This window comes from Xenia sp. Carnegie-2017, unplaced genomic scaffold (assembly GCF_021976095.1).
Source record: "Xenia sp. Carnegie-2017 unplaced genomic scaffold, XeniaSp_v1 HiC_scaffold_16, whole genome shotgun sequence".
Taxonomy (NCBI): domain Eukaryota; kingdom Metazoa; phylum Cnidaria; class Anthozoa; order Malacalcyonacea; family Xeniidae; genus Xenia; species Xenia sp. Carnegie-2017.
The window spans coordinates 2,755,972-2,774,676 of record NW_025813469.1 but is presented as its reverse complement, the minus strand read 5'-3'; the positions used below and the strand labels follow the sequence as shown (position 1 = coordinate 2,774,676).

Below are 18,705 nucleotides of genomic sequence, written 5' to 3'. Positions count from 1 at the left end.
CACCACTTATGCACCTGTCAAGCCAAGGAAACGAAGGGTGGACACCCCCGGAAATTAACACCTGACTTGTTGTAGCCCCCAAGTCCCTACAAAATTTGAAAGCTTGAATTTTGTTGGGCAAATAAAAGCAGTAGAACGCGAGTTTCCGTACTTTAGGAGCAACATTGCTCCAATATTTATAAACTAAACGAATGGAATGCAACCATAAAAAAACAATCCTTTTCGCTTAACTCACACGTTAAACCAACGAGAATTCTTCAATCGTTTTGAATTTTCACCAAACAATTTCGTTTTATATTTTTGCACAATGCTATTGAATTTCTCCTCTTCCTTGTTGACGTTTTTCCGTCGGCTTGTTTTCTCCGTTTTTGGCCTTAAAATTTCGAGTTTATCTGAAGCAAGCTCATTTGATTTTTTCTCGTTCCGCTTCTTGTACTTGCTTCCTTTTGCAACATTCATTCTTTTGTTATTTGTAACATTTGGATTATTACTGCTAATGGTATGTTTCAATTCATTGCTAAAACCTTCAAAATTCGAAACCTTCTGATTGTCGACGCTTTCATTGCTTCCTCTCTCTTTTTTTGCTCTTTTTCTTTGTGTATTTCCCTGCATCTCGTGCTTTCGTTTATTTTTGCCTGGTTTTGAATTTTGGACTACGGTCGACTCTTTTTCCTTTGCCTTTCTTAAGTTTTTACTTTTACGTTGTTCCAATCGTTTAAGCACGAGACCGTTTTCAATGGCAAATTCAACAATGGGCCTTCGGTCGGCACCAAAAACCGCTGGATTGTTATTCGTGGCACGCAGTACTTCCAAGGCATCTTGGTGGTTTAAAAACTCGGCAAATCCGAATCCCTTAGATCGGGCATTTCCGGCGCTATCTAATCGTTCCATGTTTCGCATGATCTTCACTTTCCGGACGGTCTTCGGTTTGCTTTCGCACACATTTCGTAATACTTCGGAAAGCTTTGTGTCGTCAATGTGTAGAGGGATATTACGGAAGCACAATCTAAATGGTAGCAAAAAAGTACTGAGCTACTGTATTCTTATGGAAGTATTTCAGATTTTCTTTTAAACGGAAATCCTACTAAATGGTAGCAAAAAGTACTGAGCTACAGTATTCTTATGGAAGTATTTCAGATTTTCTTTTAAACGGAAATCCTACTAAATGGTAGCAACAAAGTACTGAGAGACAGTATTCTTATGGAAGTATTTCAGATTTTCTTTTAAACGGAAATCCTACTAAATGGTAGCAACAAAGTACTGAGAGACAGTATTCTTATGGAAGTATTTCAGATTTTCTTTTAAACGGAAATCGTACTAAATGGTAGGAAAAAAGTACTGAGCTACAGTATTTTTATGGAAGTATTTCAGATTTTCTTTTAAACGGAAATCCGACCTTGTTTTAGAAACAACATAGTGTGGCATCTTTAGTTTTGCTTTCTTTTCCTCTTCGGCTTTTCGTCGTTTTTGCATATCGCTTTTTGACAATGCTGCTGCGGCTTCCGAGCCCGGAACAATAACCCCTTCTTTTGCGAGATATAAATTGCGTTTATCACGCGGGACCTTCTTCTTATCGTCCTTTTTTGCCAACAGTTGTGGGATTTTTCCTTTAGTCACGGCTAGCGTGACAGACAAGGGACGTTTGCGCATGATCAAATCTGTGTACAGTAAAAAGTTGAATAGTTAGTTACACTTCACTCGTGAAAATTCCTCGGGACAAAGCAAAGTTTATCTTCAGTCACCGATGTTTTTGTCGACGCTAGTTAGCAGCTACCTTAAATTACATTATATAATACCTTCTGAATTATTTTACCCGACTGCTTTTGCCTCGTTCAACAAATACTATTCTTGTACGATTGTAATATATAGGTTTATAAAATAAAAACGATAATATGGGTGCAGTGATTGGTCTAGAGCCGTGTTTGCATTAGCCTGTGCAAAACACATCAGAGCTCAACCAATCAAATCAATCAAAACAATCAATCAAACGAAGAGAATTTGCAAATCGATCATGAATACATTTTAGAGGAAAATTAAAATGTTTGTCTTTTTCATATTATTTCATTTTATAAAAGAAATAAAAGACGTTTCTCGTGTTTGCAATGGCTTATGCAAACCCCGGAGACGTTTGTGAGAACTTTCGAGCATGTGCAACTCTCTACCTTCGGTCTGGGGCTTGCAATGACCTGCTCTCGAGTTCTCCCAAAGGTCTCCTCGGTTTGTATAAGCCTGTGCAAACACAGTAAACATTTTTTATTTCTTAAATAATTTCATGAACATACCTTCGCTATGTTCGTTTTCTTCACCGTACTTCTCCAAGCATCTAGCGGCGCCTTCTTTTTCTTTGAACTTAAGAAAGGCACTGCCACGGCTGTGTTCAGTAACACTGTCCATCACAATCTTACAGTAATCAACTTCGCCGAATTCTTCAAATAAACCGCTGACCTCTTCCTTGCTGGCGTCAAATGGTAAATTTCGAATGAAAATTGTTTTACCTTCACGAGCATCACGAAGCTTGCTTTTTTTCTTCAACGGAGTTTTGTCAGCCATTTCATCCTCATTGTCACCATCTGTTTCATCATCATCATCGATACTACCAATGTCGACGTCATCATGTATGTCTTCGTTTCCATCTTCATCTACATCATCATCATCTAGATCATCATCATCTACATCATCATCCTCCTCATCATCCTCCTCATTATCATCATCGAGGCCATTATCATCGATATCATCATCGTTGTCGTCATCAATATCATCATCGTCCAAATTAGCTTCATCATCAGTTTGATCATTCATATCATCGACACCGATATGATCATCACCGGCTTTCTCAGAAATTCCCTTTCCGTTCTCATCATCTGGCGTATAAAGAAGGACATGATCAATATTTACGCAATACTTTCCACTGCATATCATGATGACAACCCATATACCTGGGAGCTCGTACGGTACACAAATCGAAGAAATATAAAACGTGTAAAAAATATATACTATATAGAGATTGTGGTGAATGAGAGAACATTGCCCTAACCTCCCCGTATATAAAAGTTTTAAAACAATAGAAAGTAACGGATTAAAATTACAATGAATACTCCGTAAGCTTTGCCCCACTGAGTTACATAAGAATTAGTGGGGGATCGAGGAATCCTCTTGCGGGACTCCACAATACTTTAAATAAATCACGGGGTGCCCCAATTCAGTATTTTGACAGCGATCGTTAATCACATGCAATAAAATATCAATACCATCATGCCTTGCAGAAAATCTCCCGCCAAAACAAAACCATTTAAAGGAGAGAGAACACCGGTGCTAAAACGTTAATTGTCCCGAGAAACAGACTCTGGGGACTGAGTTCCTGCAAGAGAAACCTAAAGCAACAAACCTCCATTTTCGTATGAATCTTCGGTAACTTTCAACAACTCGTACTTTTTCTTCGGTACAGTCCAATCGACCGCTATCGGTCGACCTTTGATATGTTTCCCGTTCATGTTTTCCATGGCGTTTGCCGCTTCGAAAATATTCTTGAATTGCACAAAAGCAAAGCCAAGTTTCACTTTGTTTTTCCCAGTCATTTTCGTCGGAAGGACTATCTCCGTTATTTCACCAAATTTTGAAAAGGAATCCTGGAGTAGATCTCTGCTACATTTGAATGGCAAATTGCGTACAATGAGTCGAGTTTTCTTTAGAGATTTTTGTGAAACAGTTTTGTTCTGCTTCGAACGCAACGCGGCACTCACAACGACTCCTTTTATCGTCTTTTTATCTAAATTAGTGACTGCTTTCCTTGCACTTTTGTGTAACTTATAAATAGCGTGTGCTGTCGGCTGAGCTTCATTTTCGACCGGGTAAACAAATCGTTCAACTTCGCCGTGTCTTTTGCACGCCTTTTTTAGTTGCTTAATGTTAAAAGTGGACGGAAAGCCGCTCAAAACAATCGTGCGACCGTCGTCGTTCACCGCCGAGCTTCGTTGTGACTTCGGCTTTCTCTTGGGTTTTTCCTTTGTCAACAATTGACTGGGTGCTTCCGTGGTGATTTCACCATCAACCGATTCAGTCTTTTCGTTTTCTTTTGCAGTGCCTAGGAACCACAAAGTTCTGAATTAAAATACCATCAAACTTCAATACATTTAGCTTGTGAATATACCACTTTTTTGAAACTAATTTTGACAAAACAGAAAACATCAAGTTCCTACTGAATGATATAGTTTTATTCAAATGGGAACTAATCATCAATGACCAATACTTCACGATCAAAATCAACTTGAAACCTGCTTGCCATCTACTACAAGTCAATTTCTTTACATAGCTGTCAGAGTAAGGGACCAACATAGGATAGGTCTGCATACATCAAAATGATCATTTCAATTCAAAATACCATTAAAATATTATTGGCAAACAGGTTACAACAGAACTGTTCACAAATTATTTTGAAATGAAAAAATTACAGTAAAGTATTTCTAAGTCACAGCCACAGCTATGTGTTGGCCACTATTGTCAAAAATATATACTCATTTATAATTGAACTATCATAAATATTTAACCAAAAGATTGATTTCCATACAACTTTAATTTATAGAGCTCTTACCAGGTTTCATGTCAGCCTGTTCTTCTTGAGTTGGACCACGAGGAATGTGCCGTGGCTTTTTTTTTGAAAATGTGACAAACACCTTCCTTCCATTAATTTCACGAATTTTTTCCTTTGCCTGTAGAGCATCCTCTTTCAGAGCAAATGTAACATATCCAAATCCTCTGCATTTTCCTGGATCACCTATGATTAATTAAAAAATGGTGAGGGGTGGACTGGAAACGAATTTAATTGACTTATTCCATATTTTAGAGTTGCAAAACATGAAAACAAACCTGTATCTTTAACCACAAAGCATCTTTTCACAGGCCCCACGTCACTAAACACCTTCTCAAGTTCTTTGCTATCGAAAACAAATGGTAAATTACGCACAAACAAAGTGGTCGCACTCAAGGATGGTACATCTTTTTTTGACGAAAGTTTCTTCGCTTCTTCTTCTTCTTCTTTCGCCATGTTAAAAACTTCAAAAATATAAACAGCACGTGCTCGTGTTTCCGCTTCAAAATATCGCATTTCCAGATTACTTTTCCTAATCTTTCCGAAACATTCTCCTAATCAACTGCTTTATTTGTTTATGAATGATTCTAGTAAATGAACAGTGCAAAATACAACAGAAACATCATCAATAAATTTCGTTATAGCGTTTTAAATTCAAACTGCCCAACTGGATTCATTCGTTGAATTATAACTGTTTTTGCAACTGCACAAGTTTTGCGTATTCTCGCCTGCAAATGCAGGTTGTTTCGGGCAAATAACTTTGTTATTGCCAACATGGCAGCCGAAGTGGACGTGCACAATTTGACTGAAATCGAAGACATAGAGAGGGCTTATGCTCTCATTCAGCAACATGAAGTAAGCATACACATTTTCTTCTAGTGTAGGCTAAGAATGAAGATATCGTCGTCTATCTTATTATTTAAATGCCTGATTTATAAATTAAAAGTGTCTTAGATTAGAATTTAGAATTGAAGAATTTTAATTCTCATTGCATCAAAAACATTCAGGAGCAACTCGACCGTGAATTGGATGCCCTCTTGGATGGACAACAAAGACTTGACGTAAAAATGAATTCCCTTCAAAAAGTTGTGTAAGTATCAATTCCATTTAATAAGTGTTGTTTTGTTCAGCTGCTAATGCCTGCTACGAAGCTAGTCTTCTGGGTAAAAGGCTCTAATAACCCAAGCCCTCGTTTGTGCTTTGTAGCCCTAGTTTACAAGTTGTATTACGGGATGCTGATAAACTACATCAAATGATCGAGCATACTGCAGAACTTGCTGTGAAAGTGAGCAGCAAAGTCAGGAAGCTGGATCTTGCAAAGGTAGCCAACTGACTGAAGAAGTGTTTACCTAATTATCAGATAGTTGAGGAATGGTGGATGTAGTTGACTAGTTACATGCCCCTGGAGATATGCGGTCAAACAATTGATTGCATTGGAAAAATAAGTGTTTGGTTTTTATCATTTAAGTTACTAATGCTTTCTTCTGGTACACATGTAACTCCAAAGTTTAGAACAGAAGAGAGTATTTAAGCTTATCTGACCAGATTTTCTTTACCAGATTTGCATGTATGGTTGCACTGCTCCTTTGTTAAATTAAATGTCTGTCTTTCCTTTACCATAATGTTACTTTTAGAGCAGAGTTCAAGCAGCCATTGATCGTACCGGAGATATACTTGATCTTAAGGTACCTTTCACCACTGTTGAAGGGCGTGGCTTTTTTCTGAAATTATTGTTGTTTTTTTATGATATGGATCATAATTTTGGTTTTTATCTCTTCAGTCTTGTGTTGATGGTGTACAGGAAGCATTGAAGCACGAGGAATATGAACAAGCTGCAGGACACATACATAGCTATTTGTCCTTGGACGAAAATATGCTACGAAAAGCTGTTGAAGATGGTGGTGATTTAGAAGGTATGTATGTTGAAAGGTCGAACATTTTCCAAAATTAAGTGGGCGCGAACTCTATTGAATTAGCAACTGTTTTGATCCTGTGTACTCTATAAGTACCTGTATTCACTTGTGTATAGGATCCGATCTGAAGAACGCATTTACGTTGATCCACGATGCCGAACGAAAAATCAAGAAACTCATCACGGAAAAATTCGACGAAGCTGTGCGCATGTCAGATCGTGCTTCCATAGAAAGGTTCTCACATTCGGAAAACTCTGTCAGATTTTCTTGCGCAACTTGCATGCGGTTGGGCGAAACGAATACGGTTGAATTTTGAATTTTGAATTTTGCTGTAACAGATTCTTCAAGATCTTTCCGTTAATTGGCCTTCATGAAATTGGTTTAGAAAAGTTTGCGCGATATATAAAGGCCCAGGTAAACAAACTTATTTTTATGTAAACGTTACTCGTCGTTAACTTGCTACTAGGGAGCTTTAGCAAGAGTACGACTACGACAACGAATACGAAGTTTGACCGTGTAAGGGAATGGCACGAGGAAGTTTGTTGTCGTTGTCGCTTCGTCAAAATTTTGTTTTAGCTATAAACAACAGAACGAGCCTTTTATTGTGAAAAATACGGCTACGTGTTTTTGTTGTCGCAACAATGTTTTCGCGCCAAAATGACGTAAATCGTACTCGTAGTACTCGTACTCGTAGTCTTTGCTAAAGCTCCGTATTATCTGACCATCACGTTTCTTGGGGACATCGGCTAATGATGTTACACTTGCAATGAAATGTAAAAGCCTGGGGCTCGTCGCACGGATCTTAGATAGCGTTATCCATTGGATAGTAAATTTTTGAATTTTGTGAAAAAGTTGTTTATATTGTCGTTAGGACAAATAAATTTTTGTAATCTTAGAAGCAATATTTTATTTTGGTGATTGGTCAGTTCAAACCTTATAATTTTCCTTTTTAAGAAGTTTTTAACCGTTCGAAAAATTTGCCATCCAATGGATAAAGCTATCCATGCTACCGGCCCATGGTCCTCACTTGAGGCATAGACATAAGCAGAGGATTAACAAGACTCTCCGTTCTTATTATGCTTATTTATGATTATGCTTCATGCTTGTCCTTATTGCAGTTTATTGCAAGCGAGAATGCTTATCTTTTGTCTCAAGTGAGGAAAAGGCTTAAAACACCAACAGTCCTTCTTTGGACTCTAATAACCTGGACGAAATTAATATAAATCCTAATAGGATCTATATTATATATAATCTCTCTGATGATGGCTTTGGAATAAAGTCGAAACACGGTGCCATCTAGTAACTGCTATCATGGCGAGAACTTCTCATCCATACATAGTTTTAAGAGATTTGACTCGTCTCCAATCCCTGTGGGCTTAGTAGTTCAACAGGTAGAGCGGCAGACTAGTGTCCTGAAGGTGCGAGTTCAAATCTCGTCAAAGTCACATGTTTTTCATGTGCATGTAAAAACCGTGTTAAGATTTATATTATGTATAATCTCTCTGGACGAACTTCATCTACAAACATGTAACGATACTCCATTCACTTTGACGTAATGTTAACTTGACATAGATTGCTACAAAGTCCCAGGAAAAGCAAGAGGTCGCGCGTGGACTCCCCGATACCGGTTTGTGATTGTATTCTTGAACAGATCTATGCATTGTTTGCATATGTCAAGGTGTTTGCCTTATGATGTGCATTGTGGTAGACTATATTGATTTGGGATGTTGCTTTTCTTGCCACCAGATGGACGTGCTAGTGTCGTGTTTGCCGAAACGTTGACGATGCTTTACGAGGACGTGGCGAGAATCGTGGAAGCTCATCAGCCACTTGTTGAAACATACTATGGTAAAGATTATAAAACCGAAACTGTTATCTTTGTCAAACGTTTGCCAAAACATTTTCTTTCTGTTTTTAGGACCCGGACACATATTTCCTCTTTTAAAAGGCTCCAGGTTCGTTTAATTCAGTCTCAAATTAATTCAATGGCATCATAGAGTTTGTATCAAGCGCAAAAACACACGAAAAGGCAGTGGCGGGCACTTTATGAAATATTGGGGGAGGGGCTCTTCCTCAAAACATGAGATTTCTAAAGAGAATCCAGGGCATGCCTATTTGCATACTTTTAAAATTCGATCTCCATAAATTTAATTTAAGGATTCCCAAACACGCATTAAGCGTCTGCTGGTACGTGTACAGTACAGAAGTCTTTATTCAATATCACAGTTATGTTATGTGGATGTAATTTTAGGGATTTGGTGCAAGATTTTATATCTTTCAAAATCATCGGGGGGAGGGACTCAAGCCACACCTACCCCCCCATACTGTTCGTCACTGCAAACAGGCATTGAAAGACTAAATACATGAAAATAACTCTTAGGCAATATCAAAAGTTAATTGTTAATGAGGGCAATTTAACAATGGTAAATCGCTGCTAGAAGTTTAGGTTTACAAAGGTAACTCTAAAGTAATACCGAAAAATCACAGTTGGTGGGGCAAATTGAAATCAACAATGTTAACTAGTGGCTAGGGAGAGCTTTACCAAGGTAACTCGTACACAATATCAAAAGTCAATAGTTGGTGCGACTATCAATGTTAAATCGTTCCTAGAAATGTAGAGGGTAATTTGCAAAAGGATCACGTAGCCAATATTAAAAGTTTTGTTCGTGGGGCGATTTTGCTTTGATAACTCATGATTGATTTGTATATGTGTATGGGAAGTTTATTGTAGTGTAAGTTTATCAAGATGTATGTCATTGTTTAGTCTTACCTAAAATTATTAAACAAAATGTGTAGTCCAAAATGGCGTCTAGTCTAATTTCATGTTGTCTTAATTGACATTCGCGAATGAACGTTTCAAATCTTGAATGAAGAGGAGGATTGTTAAAGCTTGATTTGCTTAAAGCAAAAGCGTTGATATACAGTTTGCTAAATTGAAAATATGAACTTCAATTCAATGTCGAAGCGTTCTACATGTGTTTCGGTTTTCAATTATTACTTATAAATATATTTTTTAAATGTTTTTTCCTAAAACAAAATGTTCTAAAACATTATGTTCTTGTAAAACGGCTACTCATTTTGAATTTTTTTTGCAGGAAGAATGTGACAGACAGGCCGAAGCCATCACCAATCAATTCACAAATAAAAGAGATTTTTATGCCAAGGTGAAGCTTATGATAGCATTTTTATCAATTATATCCGCACGAGGTTCGCATGGATGTCAGGTGTAAATAACGAACAGATATCACCCTGATCTTTAAGGTAGTTCATCTACCTGGACTTAGCATCTTTTCCAAATCGCCATATTGTTTATTGTCATGAAATCTTGTACATTCAGATAATTGTTTACATATCAGTTGCTGTGCTGAACATCACTGGCTTTGACATGCGTCGATTCTTTTTTCAGATAAAATCCATTCAACAGATGTCAACTTCGAAGAGCTCGAGTGCTAACTTTGAAAGGTTTGTAGAAATGTCGATCATTTTCCGTTGCACAAATTTTATGCTAACGGAGATTTTCTCTCCTAAATGCTGAATAAGAAAACGGGATTGATTGATCCCAGTCTACTAACACAAAACCACAGCGAGAATCCGTAGAGAAAATACTCGTAGTTGACAATGTCCTTGGGGCTCAATATCCGTGAGACGGTAGCCGTGTTTTTTACTTTTCTCTCGCAGAATAGATCCGCGAAGTTTGGACGTTTTGCTCGGAGAGATTGTTCTCATGAATGCGAGGACTGAATTGTATTTCCGTTTCTTGAAGAATCAAGTCGTGGTTTGTAAAGATGTTTTTCTTTACGTGTGGTGCAGTTGTTAAATCCATCGATATTCGTCACATCTCAAATCGTGATATATTTCTGTGTTTTTACACAAAACCACGGTTTTTTGAATTACCTATGTGAATTTCGAGTTTTCTCTCTTTTATATTTTTTCTTTCCTTCTTTCTACAATACACAGGCTGACATGGAAGTTTTGCCAGATGAAAATAAACCGAAAGGTGATTTACTGTGTATTTTTTTATTTACCGATGTGGAATAGTAAGTTGTCCGTAGAAAAAGAAGTATGTAGCAGAAAAGTTCTTAGCTACATTCATGTTTGATGAAACACGGATGAAATTTTCTTAAACTATAATTAAAAGGAAAGGCAGAAGTTGTATGAACCTTTACAGCCATCCTTTTTATGAGAAGTACATGTTTAGACCAAAAAATTAAAAAAAAATCATTTCGAGCCATGTCTACCGATAAGTGATAATGCAGCTTTTGTGATAGGTTTTGTTAAAAATGTCTTTATTCGCCATGAAGTCGATGAATGTTCGTTTCATGATACAACATGAATCCAAATAAAATGAGCGTTGATCATTGAACTAAAATACATGGAACGCTTGCTCAAGCAAATATTTGAAGCCAAATCCTACATCAGACACGCGAAATTTTACCCCAAACACGCGTGTGTCATGTTTCAAGATTCTCTCGCGGAGTAATAATTGATTGACTACACACGCGTGTCTGGGGTAAAATCTCGCGTGTTTTGTATTACAGGTAGCGTTCCATGTATTTTAGTTCAATGGCGTTGATTGGGAAATGAAATTTATGTATGAAACATTTTATGGTTGATTCACATTACAATTCGAAAGACAGTGTCTTTAATTTTGAAACTTTGCACTTTCCTCGATTCCCCAGTTGAGCTATTTCTTCAAAATCGTTTTATTTATCGTAGATGTTCAAAAGATACTCGAAAAACTGATCACGGAGAGCGATCTCAGTCGAAAAATGCAAGAAATCATTGGATCTTATATCATTATGGAGGAGTTTTACATGCGAGAATCTGTTAGCAAGGTCAGCGGTTTCGTGAAATATTGACACGTGTTAGGAGTGCAAACTTTAACACGACTCTATGCCCCCAAGGCGTGCATTTGTCTTGAGTGATTTCTTTATTTTCAAAAATCAATCTCAGGCAATCGATTACGACACTTTTGAAGGCTATGACGAGGAAACTGTGACGTCAAGTATGGTCGATGACGTATTTTTCATCATTCAAAAATCTCTTAGGTTTGTTTCTTTAATGAGAGCCCATGTGCAGGCAATGTTTTCAACCTGATAGTGACATCATTACTAAATGAATTTCGGAATAAATTTGTGACTCGGTTTATAACATTATTTTAATATAGAAGAACAATGGCTAGTGTTAGTGTTGATGGAGCATGCGCAATGATGAACCACGCTGGGTAAGATGACTAGAAGCAACCAGAGCCCTACATCAGAAAGAGTTGGGACACCGGAAGTAAAATTGCATAGATTTTTGTTCCAAAAGCCAGCAAATATAGAGAGTTAAATGGTGGGAAGACATATTTTCTGTTGTGATTTCTTATTCATGAATAGAAAGCGATCTCAACCTTTGGAATTCAGTTGTTTATAGATGTCATTAATGGAAAAGCATTTATTTAATTCCGTGGATGGATGTAATTTTTACGTCTTTTACTGTTTTCGCCACAAGGAGCGCGTATATTTCTAATCGTCATCGCTTTGATTTGCACTGTTGAAACGCAACATAAAACCATTGTAAAATTTTTCATAATTTATCTCCTATGTAAAAAATGGTTTTAATTTGGGCTTTTGGAACAAAAATGGCAGTTAGATAACCATGTGACCTTTTTTACCCAATCACATTGATCATAATGCGAAATGCAGAGAACCATGCGTGTCCCAACTCTTACAAATACAGGGCTTTGGAAGCAACCTGTAAATGTAAAATTCACTATAACCTCGAACTTAGTCTTCTAGATACCTGACTCTGACGAAGCTGTATATTTATAAGTTGTGCAAGCCGCCATCTTGAAAGGCGGCAAAACTGACAATATTTTTAAGACAAAAATCGGCTTCTTCCGTATTTATTGATAGTCTAGGTTTTGTTTATAAAATGTTTGATAGGATGGGTTTTAAAACTTTATTTTAACTTATTTCTGATTGAGAGTTTTGATTTTTGCCACCTTTCAAGATTGTGTCCTTGCTTCACATTGACACGGAAGTTCGACATCTATCAAGTTAATAGAGCTAATTTTATATCTTTTAGTACTTTGTTGGATACAGACTACAAAGGCGTTCTTCAACAAAAAATTAAACAAGGATTTCCTTCTGGAAGGTGACTTTCTCATTAATTTCATCAATTTAAATACATATCGACAGTAAAACTGTTGAAAATATGTTACACTCAGAACCCGCAGTCTATTTTGAGGATGCCCGGATGTGTTAGCATAGCAAGGCGAAATCTTTACTTCGAAGATTTCTGCTCTGGATCCATTTTCTGATTCCTTGTTGCATTTGCGCATGACTCTAGCCCACATACAAACTGTCAAAGTTGATTTATCGTTCATTTTCAGTCTTGATTTTGCTGGTGTGCTTCAAGGTAAACTACAGGGTGGACTCTCGTCCAGTTCTGATACTGCAGCCGCCAGAAAAGCCTTTCTCGTGAGTTCACGTAAATGAATTTCTCTAAGTATGATGTCGTACATGTTGCTATAAGATGATAATGTTTGTTGATGGTGATTCAAAAATTTTTCATGTTTGATGATGGTGTTTCAAAAATTTTTCGTGTTTGTTGATGATGATTCAAAAAATTTTCGTGTTTGTTGATGGTGATTCAAAAATTTTTCGTGTTTGATGATGGTGATTCAAATATTTTTTGTGTTTGATGATGGTGATTCAAATATTTTTTGTGTTTGATGATGGTGATTCAAATATTTTTTGTGTTTGATGATGGTGATTCAAATATTTTTTGTGTTTGATGATGGTGATTCAAATATTTTTTGTGTTTGATGATGGTGATTCAAATATTTTTTGTGTTTGTTGATGGTGATTCAAAAAATTTTCGTGTTTGTTGATGTTGATTCAAAAAATTTTCGTGTTTGTTGATGGTGATTCTAAAAATTTTCGTGTTTGTTGATGGTGATTCAAAACTATAAAATAAGAGCCTTTTCGTCCTGTGAGGTTTTTACGATGAAAATTATACATGGTCGTTGCTTCACTGTTTTTTTGGAACCTTTCAGGGCGCCCTCAACAATCTTCACGCAACATGTGAAAATATACAAAAGTTGAAGCGCGATCTTGAAGTAAGATTATGTTCTTTTTGTTAATTGCCCGTGTATTTCTTGCCAGCATTATTGTTCGTTGAGGTAGCATCATTGAACTAAAATACATGGAACGCTACCTTTAATAGAAAAGCCTAATAACTTTTTGAAGCCAAATCTAACACCCAGACACGCGAGATTACACCCAGACGCTCGTGTATAGTTCAATCACTTTTCACTTCGCGAGAGAATCTCGAAACACTAAACACGCGTGTCTGGGTGTAAGATTTGGCTTCGATTATTTGCTTCAGATGGCGTTCCATGTATTTCAGTTCAATGGAACGCATGTTTGCTCTCACATGGCAAAGGAAGATGAAAAGTCAAACTGTGAATATTTAAGATGTCGTTGTAATTTTATTCTTCAGGTCGACTGTTCCAAGCTTACCAGCATGGCTGGTGATCACGTAACAGGGAAACTTGAGGTTGTAGAAATGACGACAAACTCTGTTACTTTGTCTCAAGGAAAATATCTCCACTATGGAATTCACAGTTGATAAACTGCAGGCTATTAATTAATAGGATTTTTATCATAACGAAGCTTACTCTGGATGCAGGATTCTTTTATCTTGACAAACGTTTCGACTGGACTTCAGCTTTTGCTTTCGTGTAATTTTAGTTGAAGACTACGGGAACTCTTTTCAAACGTCTTTACCATTTGATTTCTTAGTCAACTCGTAACAGTTCTTCGAACTAACATTTCTTATGTCACCATTTTCCAGAGTCCGCTATAAAACTAACTTTATAAATCTGGTAAAACATTTTATTTTTATGTTATAGAGTGGTCTTTCGGATTTATCCAACGCAAGCACGGCATTCAGAGATCTCATTCAGGTATTTGTTACGTAATTTTATCATTCAACATTGTTAGACACTCTTCAATTGATTTGTTTTGCTGTTCAAATTTTTCGATCTCCCTCTTGACCTATTTAAATAGACCTAGCTTATTATTATTATGTTAAGCAGGTCTTATCTTTTGTTTGTTGCAACGTGTAACATTAATGTAATCGTTTACGTGGCGCAGTTTTTTGTGCTTCTCTACGTCATTTCAATACTAGGATTTGATTGTTTTGATTTTAAGGTCGGCTGTCGGCAATTAGCGGATGTTGCCGTCATTCCACGATTGAAACCACAGATTGATGGATTTCATTCAATCAACCACAATATAACTGAGGTATGTGCATGTATTTAGCTCTGCATGGTGGTTTGAAATGTGAAAAAAAGTCACACAATTTTATGTTGGTTGTCAGTTCATTATTCTAAGTGATTGTTTATGCTAGTTTTCACTTATGATAAGTAATGATGAATAATAATAACTAATGATAACTAATGATATCTAAGTATAACTATTGATTACTAATGATGAATTATAATAACAAGTGATAACTAATGATAACTAATGATAACTAATGATAGCTAATGATAACTAATGATAACTAATGATAACTTATGATATCTAATTATAACTATTGATAACTATTGATAACTATTGATTACTAATGATAACTAATGATTACCAATGATAACTAATGATAACCAATGATTATTAATGATAATTCATGATTACTAATGATAACTCATGATTACCAATTGTTTTTTAGGATGAGTTTGCTGTATACGAAGTAAATGACCCTTTTGTGCAAAATCTTATTTCAACTATGGAGTCGTCTCTCATTACCTTTAAGGTACTTGTGCAAATACTAAGTAGAGCAGGGTGAAACAATCCTAATGTATAAGAATCCATGCTATAACTTGATGATATGGGAAAGCGTCTTGAACGAGACAGAACATGACAACTATCGCCGATAATTTGTTTTGGAAATTTGTGTTATCCACTGTGGAATGGATAGCTTATAGAGCAGCCATTTAAATACAGCATTTGTATAAACATCGATTATCATTCTTCGCATAAAGTATTTGTAACACCAGAGTGTTAAATACTCCCCCCTGTTATAAACTTCGCAATTATGTAAAGCAGGTGGGAGAGGCGAAGCTCATCACACTAAATCTATTAAAAAATGATTATATGACGGCACTGAGCAACACCACCCGATCATGATTCCTAAACAATGAGTAATGATGTCCTTTACGATAGTTTTCATCATCGTCCTGTAGGGTCCTCTTGTGTCTGAAAGTTATGATTCGCTCGTGTACCTCGTCACAAATGAAATTGCCACATTATTGGAAAAAGCTGTATTCAAATCCAAGTTCAACCGGGTAATGTGCTTATGTATTTACGGTGATTTACAAAAAGATAGCTATTTAATTATTGATCATTGCCAATGGTCAAGTATGTTGGTTTATTGATCATTGCCAATGGTCAAGTGTGATGGTTTATTGATCATTGCCAATGGTCAAGTGTGTTGGTTTATTGATCATTGCCAATGGTCAAGTGTGATGGTTTATTGATCATTGCCAATGGTCAAGTGTGTTGGTTTATTGATCATTGCCAATGGTCAAGTGTGTTGGTTTATTGATCATTGCCAATGGTCAAGTGTGATGGTTTATTGATCATTGCCAACGGTCAAGTGTGTTGGTTTATTGATCATTGCCAATGGTCAAGTGTGATTGTCTATTGATCATTCCCAATGGTCAAGTGTGATGGTTTATTGATCATTGCCAATGGTCAAGTGTATTGGTTTATTGATCATTACCAATGGTCAAGTGTGATGGTTTATTGATCATTGCCAATGGTCAAGTGTGTTGGTTTATTGATCATTGCCAATGGTCAAGTGTGATTGTCTATTGATCATTTGCCAATGGTCAAGTGTGATGGTTTATTGATCATTGCCAATGGTCAAGTGTGTTGGTTTATTGATCATTGCCAATGGTCAAGTGTGATTATCTATTGATCATTTGCCAATGGTCAAGTGTGATGGTTTATTGATCATTGCCAATGGTCAAGTGTGTTGGTTTATTGATCATTGCCAATGGTCAAGTGTGATTGTCTATTGATCATTTGCCAATGGTCAAGTCTGATGGTTTATTGATCATTGCTAATGGTCAAGTGTGATGGTTTATTGATCTTTGCCAATGGTCAAGTGTGATGGTTTATTGATCATTGCCAATGGTCAAGTGTGATTGTCTATTGATCATTTGCCAATGGTCAAGTGTGATGGTTTATTGATCATTCCCAATGGTCAAGTGTGATGGTTTATTGATCATTGCCAATGGTCAAGTGTGTTGGTTTATTGATCATTGCCAATGGTCAAGTGTGATTATCTATTGATCATTTGCCAATGGTCAAGTGTGATGGTTTATTGATCATTGCCAATGGTCAAGTGTGATTGTCTATTGATCATTTGCCAATGGTCAAGTGTGATGGTTTATTGATCATTGCTAATGGTCAAGTGTGATGGTTTATTGATCATTGCCAATGGTCAAGTGTGATGGTCTATTGATCATTGCCAATTGTCAAATGCGTTGACCATATAATGGTAAGTTTCAAATCTGGGACAATCGCTTTTGCGAAATGAATATTTTAAACTTTTCAAAATCATTTTTACTAAACTGTATTAACTGTAGTAATCGTGTTCGTCTTGTGTTGTGTTCGTGCAGCTTGCTTCCAGGTACAAAATAGTTTTGTCGTTAAAAGATAGTTTTCTTTTTTCTCGTAGCTTGGGGGCCTTCTCTTTGATAAAGAATTGCGCTCTTTGGTCGGATATCTGACTGCAATAACACAGTGGACTGTGCGCGATAAGTTCGCCAGACTCACACAGATGGCGACTATATTAAACTTGGAACGGGTAAGTTAGTAGATTGTTAAAGTCTTTATTTTGCTATTGTATTCGATGACGTTCTCGGAAATAAACATGGAATGACCGTTGACGGAAGTCAGAAGAGTGTATGTAAGGTTATCTTTGATATTACCTTTAAGATACTTTCAGTCTTGTAGTCAAAGATATTAGTTGAGGTTCTTTGCTTTGGTAATCTTGACTCGAGCAACATTCGTTTTACCTCAGGTGAGTGAGATTATGGAGTACTGGGATTCAAGCTCAGGACCGCTGACCTGGCGATTAACACCGAATGAAGTTCGACAAATCATGGCTCTCAGGTTTGGTCATTTGTATCTCTGTATAAATTAATTGATGGATTATCCGATGTTTTCGTTTGAGCTGGTAGGAATTAAGTCGATACTCAGTAATAAAAGCATTTTGCATCAATGTCGTATACAATGGACCTTTGTTATTCGCTTGTGCGAATATATTGAACATGCGAACTAAGGTTTCACAAGGGTACGGGCTTTAACTTAGATGTTTAATTAGCTTCTTTTAAAAACTATGAACGGAGGTTGATGATTTGATGTATTCCAGAAGTTTATTTCATATACAGAGGGTATTGTAGCATTGAGACTTGTCTAAAGAAGATCTTGAGATACGACTTCCTATAGGTTTTACAACTGTCTTTTTTCATTGTGAGTTATATTAACTGCTTTGTGTTTCGTTATCTTCCTTTAGAGTCGACTTTCGTCCGGAGGATATCAACCGGTTGAAACTCTAACGCAAAACATGCGCTCTTGTGCATCTTCCTGCATGGTACAGTGATTTCAGATTGAAATTTGTCCATCCTTTTCAATCACTAGATTGTCTTAATATTGACTGTAGGTAGTAATTTTATGTTCATAAAAAATGTCATCTTTTTGAAAGGTGTCACAATTTGCCATGAGAAATCATATGTGATGTGGTCAAAATATATTATTATTATACTGCAGCCGTCACTTCCGGCTAAATGGCGCGCTTTGATTCGCTCGGAAACATTTTGCCGGTCCATTATTTTCCGTAATGGACCACGGTCCAAAACGCGTAATTTTACAGTCAAATGCAAACAGTAAAACAAAAAAACAAAACAAAAAACCATGTACGAAAGAAAAACACTTGGAAAATAGTTCAACTTTCCAGACGATAAAATTTGAAACGATTTATTTTTGACTGACGAAAACTAGAAAAGTGAAAGCCAACCCGTACAAAACAGCAAGGATGAGAAAGAAAGCAAGCTTCGTTTCAGGTCAAATAGTGCCATATAATAAACCTTTTAATTAACTTGCTTTCTCGGTCTTTACTGAGAAATATCGAACCTCTGTCTTTTTG

The 18,705-nt window shown here is 36.6% G+C and overlaps 2 protein-coding genes across 2 annotated transcripts; one reads left to right on the top strand and one right to left on the bottom strand.

Annotated features, from left to right (window-relative positions):
- Window positions 1–142: 142 nt before the first annotated feature.
- Window positions 143–5,196, bottom strand: LOC124436389 (RNA-binding protein 28-like). The gene is made up of 6 exons (XM_046986303.1): window positions 4,864–5,196; window positions 4,589–4,771; window positions 3,386–4,081; window positions 2,283–2,861; window positions 1,397–1,658; window positions 143–1,006 (listed from the first exon to the last, which is right to left on the bottom strand). Exons 1-6 carry the CDS (start codon window positions 5,099–5,101, stop codon window positions 232–234), a joined length of 2,733 nt encoding a protein of 910 aa, XP_046842259.1. The 5' UTR covers window positions 5,102–5,196; the 3' UTR covers window positions 143–231.
- Window positions 5,197–5,334: 138 nt separating this feature from the next.
- Window positions 5,335–18,328, top strand: LOC124436393 (conserved oligomeric Golgi complex subunit 4-like). Its single transcript, XM_046986309.1, is given in 29 exon segments — window positions 5,335–5,440; window positions 5,593–5,675; window positions 5,792–5,906; window positions 6,220–6,270; window positions 6,366–6,498; window positions 6,615–6,732; window positions 6,837–6,912; window positions 8,071–8,125; window positions 8,245–8,346; window positions 8,417–8,440; window positions 8,443–8,453; window positions 9,594–9,662; window positions 9,905–9,960; window positions 10,177–10,273; window positions 10,456–10,495; window positions 11,215–11,333; window positions 11,452–11,546; window positions 11,666–11,722; window positions 12,568–12,636; window positions 12,875–12,962; window positions 13,541–13,603; window positions 13,987–14,043; window positions 14,399–14,452; window positions 14,700–14,792; window positions 15,220–15,303; window positions 15,734–15,835; window positions 17,236–17,364; window positions 17,581–17,672; window positions 18,076–18,328. Coding segments are annotated over 29 exon segments (2,256 nt in total). The 5' UTR covers window positions 5,335–5,359; the 3' UTR covers window positions 18,119–18,328.
- The last annotated feature ends 377 nt before the right edge of the window (window positions 18,329–18,705 follow it).

What these genes read in the sequence shown, in the direction of transcription:
- LOC124436389 (XM_046986303.1), bottom strand. Translation starts at nt 5,101, where the DNA reads ATGCGATATTTTGAAGCGGAAACACGAGCACGTGCTGTTTATATTTTT. An exon ending in AGATTCATACGAAAATGGAG is followed by an intron (nt 2,862 to 3,385) that starts GTTTGTTGCTTT and finishes TTTATACGCCAG; the next exon opens with ATGATGAGAACGGAAAGGGA. An exon ending in AGAAAACGAACATAGCGAAG is followed by an intron (nt 1,659 to 2,282) that starts GTATGTTCATGA and finishes TACTGTACACAG; the next exon opens with ATTTGATCATGCGCAAACGT.